Here is a 13,398-nt window from a genome sequence, read left to right as displayed (position 1 = left end):
GAGGAAATGATAGCATAGTAAGGGTCCCAGAAGTTTAGATGGCTCCATCACCAACACACTTGCCAGATAATAAAACAGCCTTATAAGAAGACACTTGAGTTTGAAATCTCAAGGTTCAAGCGATTTGAAGAGACCTTGTGATAAAAAAAATACCTGGCTTATAAAAAAAATTCCATGATGAAGATGACCCCTCTGATCAGACTCTGGTACAATCTTGCTGAGAAGATGCTCATTTTAGGTTAACAGGAAAGCAGAGCACTGGTAACTTTTCCTATAGCACCACACTGATCTTCACTGGTTGAACACTAGCAAACTACATGTGACATTATTTACAAGATGACTCTACTGTACATCCCCCTTATATTCTTAAGTAGGAAACTAAGCCATCCAGTATTCTAAGTCTGACTTCCTGTTCCTAACATTTCATTCTCAGTACTACTGAATCAATCTCTCTCTCTCTCTGTCAATAGCAACACCAAAAAAGATAATAAAATGTGAACACAAACTCTTCTCCAGACCTATGTTTTCAATCAGAAGTTTTCAATGTTTCATTGTTTAAAATGACTATTTTATATTCAAAACCATGTTCTAGCTCTATGACTTTGAACTGATAAATTTCTGGCCTGTTTTTTCTTTCTAGGTTGTCACACTCATGTTTAGTTCTGTGGCTTCTTCTTTCATTAAGTTGTCACAATGCCATGTGAGGTAAATTTTTCAGGATGCATTCTCTAGTTACAGACTTCTTCATGAAGTTCCAAAATCAAAGTTAGGGTGGGAAAATGAAGGTATAGGAAATGTCAAAATGAAAGAACCAGAAATATCCTTATTATTGGATTTGTTCTTTAACTGTATTTTAGAACCCAGCACAGCTAAATGTAGTAGGAGCTCAAGAAGTGTTTATTGAATGAACGTAAACTCTTTTCTCCTTTAAAAAAAAAACAACTGAACTGTGTGAAATAATATTCAGAAGGTTTTACACTTCTCATTACAAAGATTTGTAATAAAATGTATGACTGCCACTTACATGGGTTACTTTGAACTAGTTTCTAAATTATGGTGAATTCTATACATATTAATAAATCATACCTTTTGTCCAACCACATGCACATCTGATTTTCTTTAGATCACCAGTTCTTAGAAAACCTTGCTCTGCATGTTTGTTCTGTTTCCATAACTATACCCATAAAACTGAAAAACTTTATCTTTAAAACAGTTTGAGTCTTATCTTTCTTTGCCTATCAGTTCTCCAGTTTTTGTTACTAGGGATATTTACTTGTCCAGGAGATCTTCTATTAGTACCTTATTTTTGTATAAAAGTTCCAGGAAGGGCAATTTTGCAGTAAGCATTAAACAACTCACAGATGATGTCATAAGCTATTGCAGGCGATTTTGTAAGTATTAGATGAGAATTTTTTAGTTTGAAGCACAAGATAAATTTTTGTTATTTTTCAGTAGAACTGAAACCTCAGAGCTATATTAAGTTTATATGTTAAGAGAATTCTAACAAAGTGAAAGGTAGCAAAATTAGCCTGTTTTCCAAAGAGATAACCCTAAAATTTATTTACTGCCATCTTTATCATTACTGTAGTCTGATCACATTCATAAGACATTGTCTATCACCGTACCTAGAATGTTACATAATTGTTATAAATTAAATGCATATTATTAACATGAGTAAATGCCAAAATATCAAAAAAGGAAGACTTAAAAGCCTCACATGTTTTACCTACAAAACCCAAAAGACACAGAAATTTGTCTAAAGAATGAAGAGTATACCAACCGAGGTTTACTCATTTAAGAGGTACTGGAATGTTTATTTCCAGCTGTTCTTCTTCACCTCAACAAAAGTTGGCTGATTCAATGCAGATACCTTTTAGACTTTTAAGTGTGTATATTAAGGTAGGATGTTATTACTTGTTTCTGTCAGGGTGTCTTTCCCATTTGTATAAAATTTCTTATAGATAGAAGGTATGATTTTTAGGTGAGGTCAAATAGGAAATTCAGTAGAAATCAAAAGTTGATCATAATCTTCAGGGGAAATATCTTTATCAAGAAATAATGGCATAATAAACAAAAGAAATGCAATGTATACAGCAAAAATACTTTGAAAACACATTGTTTAAAAAGTTGAAGAGAGCAAGAATGGAACTTATCTTTATACATTAAGGGGTTGCCCCCAAAAGAGGAATTTATAATCTATACTTTTTCCATGGTAGTACTATATTTGAAGGGTTTAATGTTAATTCCATAGTGAGTTTTATTTACCTTGTGAGTGTGTGTGTGAGATATAAAGAAAGAGTAGTTAGGAAAACAAACAACATAAAAAGAAAGAATAAAAGGTAAAAATAGAAGATTTAAGAGGATCAACTTTTTTCAATACATGCTTCCATGCGGAATGATCTGAAAACATTTGTAGAAAAATGAGCAGCTCTCCTTCGTTCAAGCATTAAAATGAAGGTAATTTCACACAACCTCTATAATAATATTTTTTTTGTCAATGTTATCTTGATGCGCTAACCAGTTATAACAGTTCTGGGCAAATGTTTTCTGTAAATGATCAGGGAGCAAATATTTTAGGTTTTGTGTGCCATATGGCCTTGCTGCAACTGTCCATCTCTGGTGTTGTAGTGCAAAGACAAGCAAAGATTATATGCAAATAAATGAGTGTAGCTGTGTTTTAATAGAACTTCACTTTTGGACATTGAAATTTGAATTTCATATAATTTTCACATGTCAAGAAATGGTGTTCTTTTGATATTTTCCTCCATCATTTAAAAATGCAAAAATCATCCCTAGCTTGTGGGCCTACAAAAGAGAAGCAGGATTTGGCCCAAGGGCTGTAATATGCTGACTCCTGAGTGACAGCATTAGTTTGATGAATATAAACATACAAAAAACCTCCCATGAATTTAAGAGGTAATTCAGAACCAACATTGAAATGAAAATACTGATATTCAAAGATCTATAAAACCACAATCATCTAATTCATTATTTATATTAGCCCTATTTCATACCAGTCTTATTTTGGCATTCAGGATATTGTTAAATAATTAAAAATCACTATGGAAAAGACATTACTTTCTGACATTATTCAGGTATTTTTCTTTTTTTCCCCCCACTAAAAATTTCTAAATTTTATTAAGAATTTATATGGGGCAGCCATTACATATAATGTTTATCTATTTTTTTAATTGTTGTTGAAGTATAGTTTTCTGCCTTTTATTTTTCTTAAACTTACTAAAATACATGTCATCTTATTTTAAGTGATAATGCCTCCCTTAACATTTTCACTTCAAATAATACCATCTTTTTCATTTGTGTTAGCATAACAAATACTTATAAATATCATATTGCTTCTACTTCATCATCTCTTTTTAGTTCACTTTGTGCCAATAATCTGTCTTCATAAGCCATCTTCCCTTTTATCGTCTGTGAAAGCCTTTAAAAATTAACATATTTGGTTAGCTACCTGTACATAATTGTAGCCGAATAGAAATTCACTATCATACTACATAAATTGAGTGAAAACACAAAATTTGTGGCCTTGAGGTACTTCTATTCTTCTCTTTGCTTTCCTTTCTACTTGTCATTATTTCATGAGAATTTATGTAACTTTTCTTCTAAATTTTTAATATTCAAGTTTCCCATTTTTAAAACTAATTGACTTCAATTTTGTAAATTTACCTTGATTTATATTATTTAAACAATGTTAGTTTGCCATTTCTTATCTCATGTTTTCCAATTTTCTTTTTTTAATTAAAATTCTTATTTCTATTTATTTTTTGAGAGAGGAAAAAGGAGGGAGAAAGAAAGGGAGAGAAACACTGATGTATGAGATAACTGGGAAAGTGCCTTGCAACCCAGGCATGTGCCCTGACCAGGAATCGAACTGGTGATCTTTCAGTTTCTGGGATGATGCCTAACCCACTGAGCCACACCAGTCAGGGCTGTTTTCTAGTTTTCAACACTGTCTGCACTGTTCTTCAACCTTGTGAATTACTGTTAATATTCTTATTAGATTCATACATTTGATTAAATGGGAAATTAATTTTTCCTTCTGTGGTTTTATTCTTTTTTAAAAATTAATTATTATTTTTTTTTAGAGAGAGGGGAAGGGAAGGGAAAGAGAGGTGTGCCCTGACTGGAAATCATATCAGTGGCCTTTAGGTTGCCAGGCTGGTGCTCAATCCACTGAGCCACAGGGATTGAGGTTTTATTCTTGTCATTATTCTCAACATATTATCCATCTAAGGATTTGTAGTAATAGTTGTAGTTATTAAATCAGATAAATTCTGCTTAGGTACAAAATGATAATTTTATTATTATTAAAATTATTAAAAATATACTGGGGGTTTAGAATACTTCAGCTTTGTACAATGTATAGAAAAAGATGACAAACTATTAATTTAGAATCAAGAATCTAATAAATCCTACTTTTGCAATAGAGGAGGAAATGAAGGATAAAGATGTATATAAATAATATTCAAAAATTACATTTTAACAGAATATTCTCTTTTATAATTATTGGTTATCCATAATAAATAAGAATGCAAGGTTCTTTTCTTTCTACAAAATATATTGTATAGATGATACTAACTAAAGTATCAATTATTTAATAAAGTCCTTATCCCAAATTTCTGTATGTTGTCTCACTTTATACAACTATTAAATAAAATATTTAAGTGGCAACATGGTTCTGAATGTTTCCGCTCAATGAAATATTTAGTAATGTTTCAACGAATTAAAAGGCACCCATAGATTTGTTCTTGTGTGTAACTCCTACACCAAATTTTCACAAAACTGAATGGCCACTATCTGCCAATTTACTTCATCTTCCAACAGAAACAAAATCTGTTTATATAGTGTATCACACTGAAAATAACTTTTTTCTGCTTCTAATCAACATTTTTTAGTGTACAAGGCATATTTTAAGGCATTTTGGGATAGTAGGAATTAAAGGGGAAGGAGAGAAACTAAATATTCACCTAGATATTGTTTTGCATCTTAGCCGAACTCTAGAGAAGAGACAATTTGCCTTTTGATAGTTTTTTTCTACACTTTTCTAGTAAACAGAAATTTTAGAATGATATATCTCTAGTCAATCTTTTCAGAAAAAAGGCAATGAGAACAAACTGTGACACTGAAATGAAACAAAAGATGAAGATACTGAGATCAGCTGTTATGTACTACGCAATGGAGTATAGGTATTGAAAAAAGAAATTGAAGAGTGGCATGAGATAAACTAATTTGCAAAGCACAGAACTTTTAATTTAACCCTAATATAACACTATCTCCCTACCAGACTGACCTGAGCAAGTCTCAATTTTCTAGTCTTGGTTTGGTTAGGGAAGAGTATGACACTAAATCCATATACTAATTAATATAATCAGAATATTTTGTGTTTTTTTAGAATAATATCCAGGTATGTTTAGGCTAATTTAGTAATAAAATTTATGTCAGTCTTTTTTAAACAGAGGAATAGATTCTAAGTTTGATTATGGATGATCTTTTAAATGCTATAAGAATATGAATACAAAAGGACTGGCTCAAAAGAAAGAAGTAGAAAAATGAGATATTTGTTATACTTTCCTTCTCTGTTTAGCTATTAGAATCTAATGACTGATACTAATAAAAACAATTTTGGACTTCAGTAATCAAAAATTTAATATAGAGATATCATAACTATATATGGTATATAATTAAAAACAAATTGAGAAACCAAAGAATTATCATATCACTATCATTTTTTATTCTACCCTTTATAACAAAACTATTATAGGAATATGAGTTAAATGTATGGCAATAATCTTGGAAGATGTAAATCACGGCTAGAATTCACAGGAACTTTTAAAAAGCCTTAGGAATGGGAAGTAAGGGCTAAACAGAGCCAGAAATTGTTTACTATGATAATTTAGTGTTTCTTCTGCCATATTTATACCATATACCATTTTAGAGATTTTAGAAACTTCTATTCATATTAAAAAGACAATTTCAGTAGATTAGCAAAGCATTCTGAGTCTGAACTAATGGTCACAAAACACTATATTTGCCTATATGATATATGTACAGTACTGAGTGGCTTTACGGCATTGTTGTCTTTCCAAGTGTTATCTTGAGTATATTACCCTTTATCTCAAGCATTTGTAAGATGTTACATGTTTACTTATTTTTAAACAAAAGATACCTTGCAGTTAGTTTACAAAAAAAGAATCTGAGTTGAGAACAGTCTATTAATTCTGAAAAAAAAAAAAAAAAAAGTCTACTTGCCAGAATAACTATGGTAACACTCTTAACAATGATCATTTTCCTTGACAACTGAAATTGGATCATAAAGGCTCTACCACTTGGATGCAGCCCTTAACCTGTAATGTTGCTGATCCATCCAACAGGGGGCAGAAGATGTGGTCAACAGAAAAGTTCCAAATGAAGTCTCATGGAAAGAGGCACAGAAAATTATTTAATTGCATAAGAAACACTGATTTTGCAAAGAAAGTTTTTATTTTGTAACGAAGCCAGAATGTTATTAAATCAACCTCAATATCAGTGTGGCTTAAGGGTCCTCCGCTCTGCCAATTTAATCTTTATTTCATAAACAAAGAGTATGAAGCTGCAGCTAAGAAAGAAAGAGAAAGGGAGAAGAGAGACAGAAAGTAAAAAAGATGGAGATGAGAGGACAAACCAATCAGATTTGGAATTACCAGTCAGCAGAAGTTTAGGAAAAAAAAATCACCGAGTGAAATCGTACATTTACTCTGAGAGAGTATCCTTTCACATTGCCTTCTAGGTGATCTCTGAGCTCCTCCAGCTTTCGATGGAGCTACATGTAAACATCAGAAAATGAATTGAAAAAGCAACTTGTTCTCTTTTCAGTTTTCCTTTTTCCTTTTAAAAATAAGATCATAGCATTATACATTTCTCACTGCCTTTGGCAAACATTTCAACACATCAAAGATCTTCATGTAATATGAGAATACATGCTCAATAAACCCATGACTAGGAAGCCAATATTTTCTTTTAATTATTGCATCTTGTCTCCCAAAAGCATTACAGGAAATAAATCCTGTAACTATCCTTATAATCCCTTACAGATTTACTTAAAATTTTTCTATTTGGTAGAAATATGGAGTAATATATTTAAAAATGATGAAATTTGCCTTTCTTTTCCAAACATACTTTCTGATTTAAGGCTGAATCTATATTAAACTGACTGAACCCTAAAATATATCTTTTGTCTTATATATAACATGTGTATATACATAATCATACTACATACACACTTAAATATATACACACTTAAAAACAATAAGCATACAATTATGACTTGATTGTACCTATACACCTAAAAACTGAATGAAGACATAATTAAACACACACGCACTCTCACACACAATCCAGTTTATAGCAGATGGTGCTGCAGGTATGGATGCCATTTGACCTTTATTTCACTATCAGTAGTTTCCAAAAGGTTATGTTGCTCTGCACATTTTTGCTTGAGTCTGATTCATAATCCATAGTCTAGACAATTATGGAGTTACCTTTCCTTAAAGACAAAGGTAAAATATGATACCTCACAGATAGACAGTGAGGAATGCTACTGTTACATCATCAGGATACATAAACTCATTTTTCTGGCTGAATAATTTTACCTTGCCTCATTTTTGAAATAGGATATAATCAACACTTCCCATCCCTTCTGATTATGCTTAGTGAAATAACACTTAAAAAATGCTACCCAGTATATAGCAGTGTTAGAGAACAGAGTGGATGGCTTGTCTGGAATAAAGGACACAAACATACAGACACACCTTCATCCATGTGCACTCACGTGCGTGGCACACATACAAATAAATAAACAGACACAAAAAAGTAAAATTAAGAAGGCAGAAGAGGCAAGGAGAGGAAACAATGTGGATATTAGTGCTTCATAAATTGTTAAATGGAAATAAATTGGAGGTGTGTAAAATTTTGCAATGACTTAATAGACCTCATGGTAGCTACTAAATTTTGGGACATCTAAACAGTGCAGTGAAATTTCTGTTATATTGATTAGTTTAACAATTACTCCTGTTATAAGAACAAATGGGATTGGGATATAAGAAGTCATTTATTTGGAGGGAGATTCCTCTGTATATTGCAAAATTCAAATTTTCCATCTTGCATTTATAGTGGCAGCACTAAAAGTTATCAATGGCTATGTCAGTAATTCTTAAGAGTGATAACTTGTTTACCTTTTCATTGTGATTAAATGTTAGAGTATCTAAGTGCCCCAGATATTTAACCAGCAAATGGGACCATCAGATCAGAAATCTTTAAGTTGTATATTAGCATATCAAATACACGAATGGGCAAATATTAGATATATATTGTTGCTGTTGATTGTTATATCAAATTTTTAACGTTAAAAAATAAAACAAAGGGGATTAAGAGTGCTTAAATACTGTTAGCTATATTTGAGCCCATTATACTAGCATCATATGAAACGTCTAATTCTTAAGATTTTATACATATGTATAAAATATCTGTTATTAACTCATAATAATTATTTTCCTGGACTAAATTACAAATGGTAATGACACTAACATAACACTTAATTACTTTTTACAAAAAATGTAAAAGGAAAGATAATATTCTGAAAATAAATATTAGTTCTCTGTATAGCAGGAACTTAACACACAGTGACATCAGTCAGAGGAACGGTTTACTCCAGAACCCCGAATTACAGGCACCTGGAATGAGGCAGTTGCCCTTTTTCTTGTTTGTGGTGCCATTCAAAGCTAGTTATTTGGCAGCTTGCCTTCAGCTGGTTGCTCTATGTGTAGCTGAAACAAACAAAAAATATGACCCAACAGCCAATAAAAATATTAAAATAAAAAAAATGGGATGGTGAAAAATGGAAAAAGCCCCCTTCCTCCCACCACCCTCCAAAAAGGAAGAAGTGTAGGCTATAGACAAAATCTTGCCAAAAAATGTTAGAAACATATTTACTTTGAGGGATCCAACTCTACTAGCAACTCCTTTGCTTTCATCCGGCCGTCTAATTTGCTACAATGAGGGAAGATGGGTAAAAAAGACAGAATAAAGAAAAAGTGAACTTAAAAATTTTTCTATGCATTAGTAAGTAATACATGCAAAAACATCAATTGACTCTTTGAGGTACCTCTTAGGAGGTCAAGGAGTAAACTAACCCAGAGGCCATACGACATGCTCTGCAAATAGGCTGGCCACTAGAATTCAATCATCGTCATGGCACTATTCCTGAGATGAAGAAATGGGCACTTACTTTCAGTTATCTTGGAGCTTTCTGATGAAGCAGTATCTGGAGTAGTGTTACATTTGCATTTGGCTTATGAAAAACAAAGAATTACAAATACACCTATGCATAGAACTTTGTCTCTTTCAGTGTTTTAGTGTCTATTCTATTGTAGTATCAGAAAACATCAATGATATGATTAGAAATATGAAAGTTCCCCAAGTGGAAAGATCAGTCCTGACAAGCATCATTCTTAATAAGTGACAGAGTGAAGCTCCTCTGCTTGCTGACCCCAAGCACTGAGGTTATTCAGCTGTCACCGAGATTCCTAATTAAACAATTGTGCTGCCCAACCAGAAAATTTTAATGCCAGACCAATATCAGATACAGTCACTTCCTCACAGCTTTCTGTATTTCAGTTGAGTTTTCCTCTTAGGTAAGATAGGGGAAAATAAAGCTACAATTTAAAAAACTTGTTTTATATCACTATACAAATGACAAAAGGAAGGTTCTTAACACAAAGTATTTTAACAGATGAGGTATGAACTAGAAACTCCTTTGCCTTTTTAAAAAAACAGTTTATTTTTTTATTGTATTTTTTCTATTTCCATTTATCCCCTCTATACTCTGTTGTTACTTTGTCATGGCAGACACCAATCCTTTGCTTTTTAATAGAGCTGTAATGACAAATAATATTTGTTTAAAGAGGAAGACAAAAAAGGCAGGGGAGAAAGGTAAAGAAGTTTCACATCAAGCGGATTCCTACATGTGCAGAATGATGGTCTCCACTCTGACCAGCGTAGGTCAAGTTAGCTGTGATGCTTCTGTTTGTATTCGGAGACAGTAGAGAAGTATCAGCGTGATGCCAAATGTTAAAGTCCCCTGGAACAAATAAAAGAAACCTGGCTGTGCTACAAAACTGTATCTGGCGCACTACAGATTGTCTTATCCCTTTTGGGACATCTCTGACAGTATATAGAGATTGCTTAGGAAAAATACTAAGAATTAAATTTCCATTTTGAAGAAAAGCATCTTGGCACAAAAGAATTGTGTCAACTTCTGGTTTCACTTGGTCTAAATAGTTTTTACTAATCGTCAGCATTAACTAAATGTTATGCCCAAAAGACAATCACCAATTCTCATTCTTCTTTATCAAACACAATTCTCAAATTTAGAATTCTCAAATTTAGGCCATCCTATAGGACAAGGCCTCTGGATAGACAGTGAGTTCCTAATAATCTAGTTACTCTCTTGTGCTATTTTCTTGACCTCAGAAAATATCTTCATAACAGAAGCTGTTTCCTACTTTAAATGGAGACTCACAACATCTTGATTACAAAGATAAACTATGTATTTTTATATAAAAATATAGTTTAGTGTCTCATGCTGCTTTCTGGAAATTTTCAGAAATTGTGAAGACTTTCAGTAGCAAGTGAATACCCTTTTCCTCATTTTTTTAATTAGTAGAAAGCTTAAAATTATATCAAGTCTAAAAACATGAGGTTATCTTTTCAAGGTTACATAGGATGTTAATGTTAAATCTAGACTCAACATCTGCAGTTCCTGATTGCTATTTTAAAGTTGTATTCCCTTACTAGGCCTAGAAATAAATGGCCTAGAAACAAAATATGATACCTATAAGAGGACATAAATGTATAGATCTCTATCTACAAAAGAAATTTTGTTATTATATTTATTTATGGAAGACATTTTTCCTAAACCATTTCAGTTCCATTTGCAAGAGCAAGTACAGAGACTTAAAGATCGAATTATAAGAAGAGAAAAAATAGTCACCATTGAACACTAAACATGAAACAGACTATAACACTATTTTAAATAAAGGTTTTTGGAGCAGACAGCTCATTTGTCAGTGCTTGACATCAATTTTCTCCTTATAAATAGACTTTGTAAATTCAAAACTATCATAACAGGAAGACTTTAGAAAACCAATGTGGCTGTCAATGTCAGAAGTGCCATGTGAATCTCTGTAGCTCCTGAAACAGGTACTGATACCAAATACTGAACATCTTCAGAGAGAATTTCAAAAAGATTTGTCTCATAAACTAAAATTTGAGAAGTAGAAAAAGTCAGACCAATAAATTTTAAAATTCAATGCTCTCATTTATTATAATCAACCCATAATCATCAATTATGATGAAGAATGAAAGAAATTCATAGTGAATCCAACTGCTTATATTATTTTCCTCTGATAAGAATTTAAAAGAAATCACAAAATATTAGCATTTGAATAAGATGAATTAATTTACTCTTCTTGAGTTTTATGAGCCTCATAAGTTATCTAATTTTATACATTTTCTTCTGTGAGGTTAAACATCCTCTACCAGTAACTAAGCAAGTTTAAGTTGCTAATGTTTCTGTTACATACAGGATCATTGTAATATTAATGAAGTTTGAGAATTAAATGTAAAGAATTGCAGGGATTATGAGTTGGTTCAAATTGTTAGTTTATTCACATATACTGAAAATTAAAATGACAGTTCCAAAACAAAAAATGTTATCACTAATAATCTTTCTACTCTGAAGGAATCCTTTTATGAGAATTTCACTGAGGTTGTAAAAGATATAAACCAAAGGATCAAAACCATTTCAATCTTTTCCTCAGCCTCTCAGCCAGAATATATAACAAAATATTCATTAGAAGTAGTCTGAAAATATTGCCTTGTATCGCTTCTTTTCCAACATTCTGGGAATCTTTCTTCAGGGATTAATTACTAGGGGATCTATTGTTGTGGGTTAATTACCAGGATGTGGCCTATAAAGCAGTGAAATTATTCTGCCGTTTGTATTCACCTTTTTAATAAAGGTTTGGATGCCAGAATAATGCAACAAAAAATATTGCCTGGAAGCTAATATGATATGGGTTATTGATTTCCTCTGGTTTAGTCCAATTCTTCGAAACTGAGCTTACTGTGAAATCATTTTGACTGCTAACATGGTAAAAAATTATCCCATCCTACACTCTCGTGCCAATAATAAGTAGTTGTGCTATGTTTTTATTGAAGCAAACACAGAGTAGAGTAGAAAGACAGTTTTATATTAATGTCTTAAAGACATATATTTGAAAGAAAGTTTAGGCTTACAGAAGCTACATAAAGGTAAGCCACATAAAGTGCCTATATCACTGGGCGTATGCATTCATACTTCAAGATCTTTGCTGAAAATTTTTGAGAAAAGGTTGAATATTTTACGTCTTTATTCTATTGATAAGAGAACTAAGATCTAAAAAGGTTTGGTGGCTTTGTGGAGAACTATAAAGTAAGAAAAGCACAGCTGGTATTAAATTCTCTGAATCTCAGGTGTTCTCATTAAATTTAGATCTCATTATTTAATGACTAATGCAGATCCCCTTTGACATATTTTCTATTGATTTAGATTAAGTTTATAAACATTTTTGTTTGTTTGGCCTAGAGGCGGAACTATTTTATTTTTAGAATTACCTCATTTACACTGAATTGCCCTGACAGAGAAACATTTTCAACCCTATTTTGTTATGTTACTTTTTTTTTAAGTATGGGCACCAATGACAGAAAATAAAACTTTTTTCTTAGAAATTATCTGTCTTCCAACCAATATCATTAAGTGTATATTGGTATAGCTATGCAATGTTTCTGGTAGTTATGATTCAGAGGATGACATTTTAAAAAGTTTTACTTGAAACCTCAAAATTTAAGCAAACTCCTGTAAATAAAATACTTTTTAGGAACTGGTTAATATTTCAATTCACTATATTTCAGCCCTTTGAATACCACTGATACTTCACTGTAAAACAATTCTGTTTCACTTGTGATTTATTAAGGCAAAGTAAAGCAAAATATTTGATATAATACACACTAAAAATATTCATGCAATAAATTTCTGAATCAATGTGTTTTGTCTTTAGTAAAAGTAAGAATGAGTAGAGTGAGCAGATAATCCTGATGTTTTGAGAGAGAAAAATACATGACCAATTTTAGAATACCTATCATTTAAAAAATAAGAAAATCTAGAGAATAGTTTACATTGGGGTATATTCTTTATTAAATGAGACATAGCTAGTTAATTATACAGGTTTAATAGATGGCTCTATCTAGTAAATTCTACTGCCGAAATAATGATGGCACAGGTTATTTTTGTTGAGCTGCTTTTGC

At 31.8% G+C, this 13,398-nt stretch overlaps 1 protein-coding gene across 6 annotated transcripts in view; it reads right to left on the bottom strand.

Moving 5' to 3' along the window:
- The window catches only part of GPHN (gephyrin), a 456,579-nt gene that overhangs the window by 155,618 nt on the left and 287,563 nt on the right, over positions 1-13,398 (bottom strand). For 2 of the 6 annotated variants that reach the window (XM_036011094.1, XM_028508289.2), the window contains one exon: positions 8,986-9,042. The exons of 3 other annotated variants lie outside the window; for them this stretch is intronic. In XM_036011094.1, coding sequence (XP_035866987.1) covers positions 8,986-9,042 — 57 coding nt within the window. Of the gene's footprint in view, positions 1-6,745; positions 6,818-8,985; positions 9,043-13,398 lie in introns of all 6 variants that reach the window. One more of the 6 variants, XM_036011095.1, reaches the window with a different exon arrangement.

The sequence above is a fragment of the Phyllostomus discolor genome, chromosome 1, assembly GCF_004126475.2.
Source record: "Phyllostomus discolor isolate MPI-MPIP mPhyDis1 chromosome 1, mPhyDis1.pri.v3, whole genome shotgun sequence".
Taxonomy (NCBI): Eukaryota; Metazoa; Chordata; class Mammalia; order Chiroptera; family Phyllostomidae; genus Phyllostomus; species Phyllostomus discolor.
Note: the sequence above shows the minus strand (reverse complement) of the source record. Positions and strands in the feature narration are given on the sequence as shown.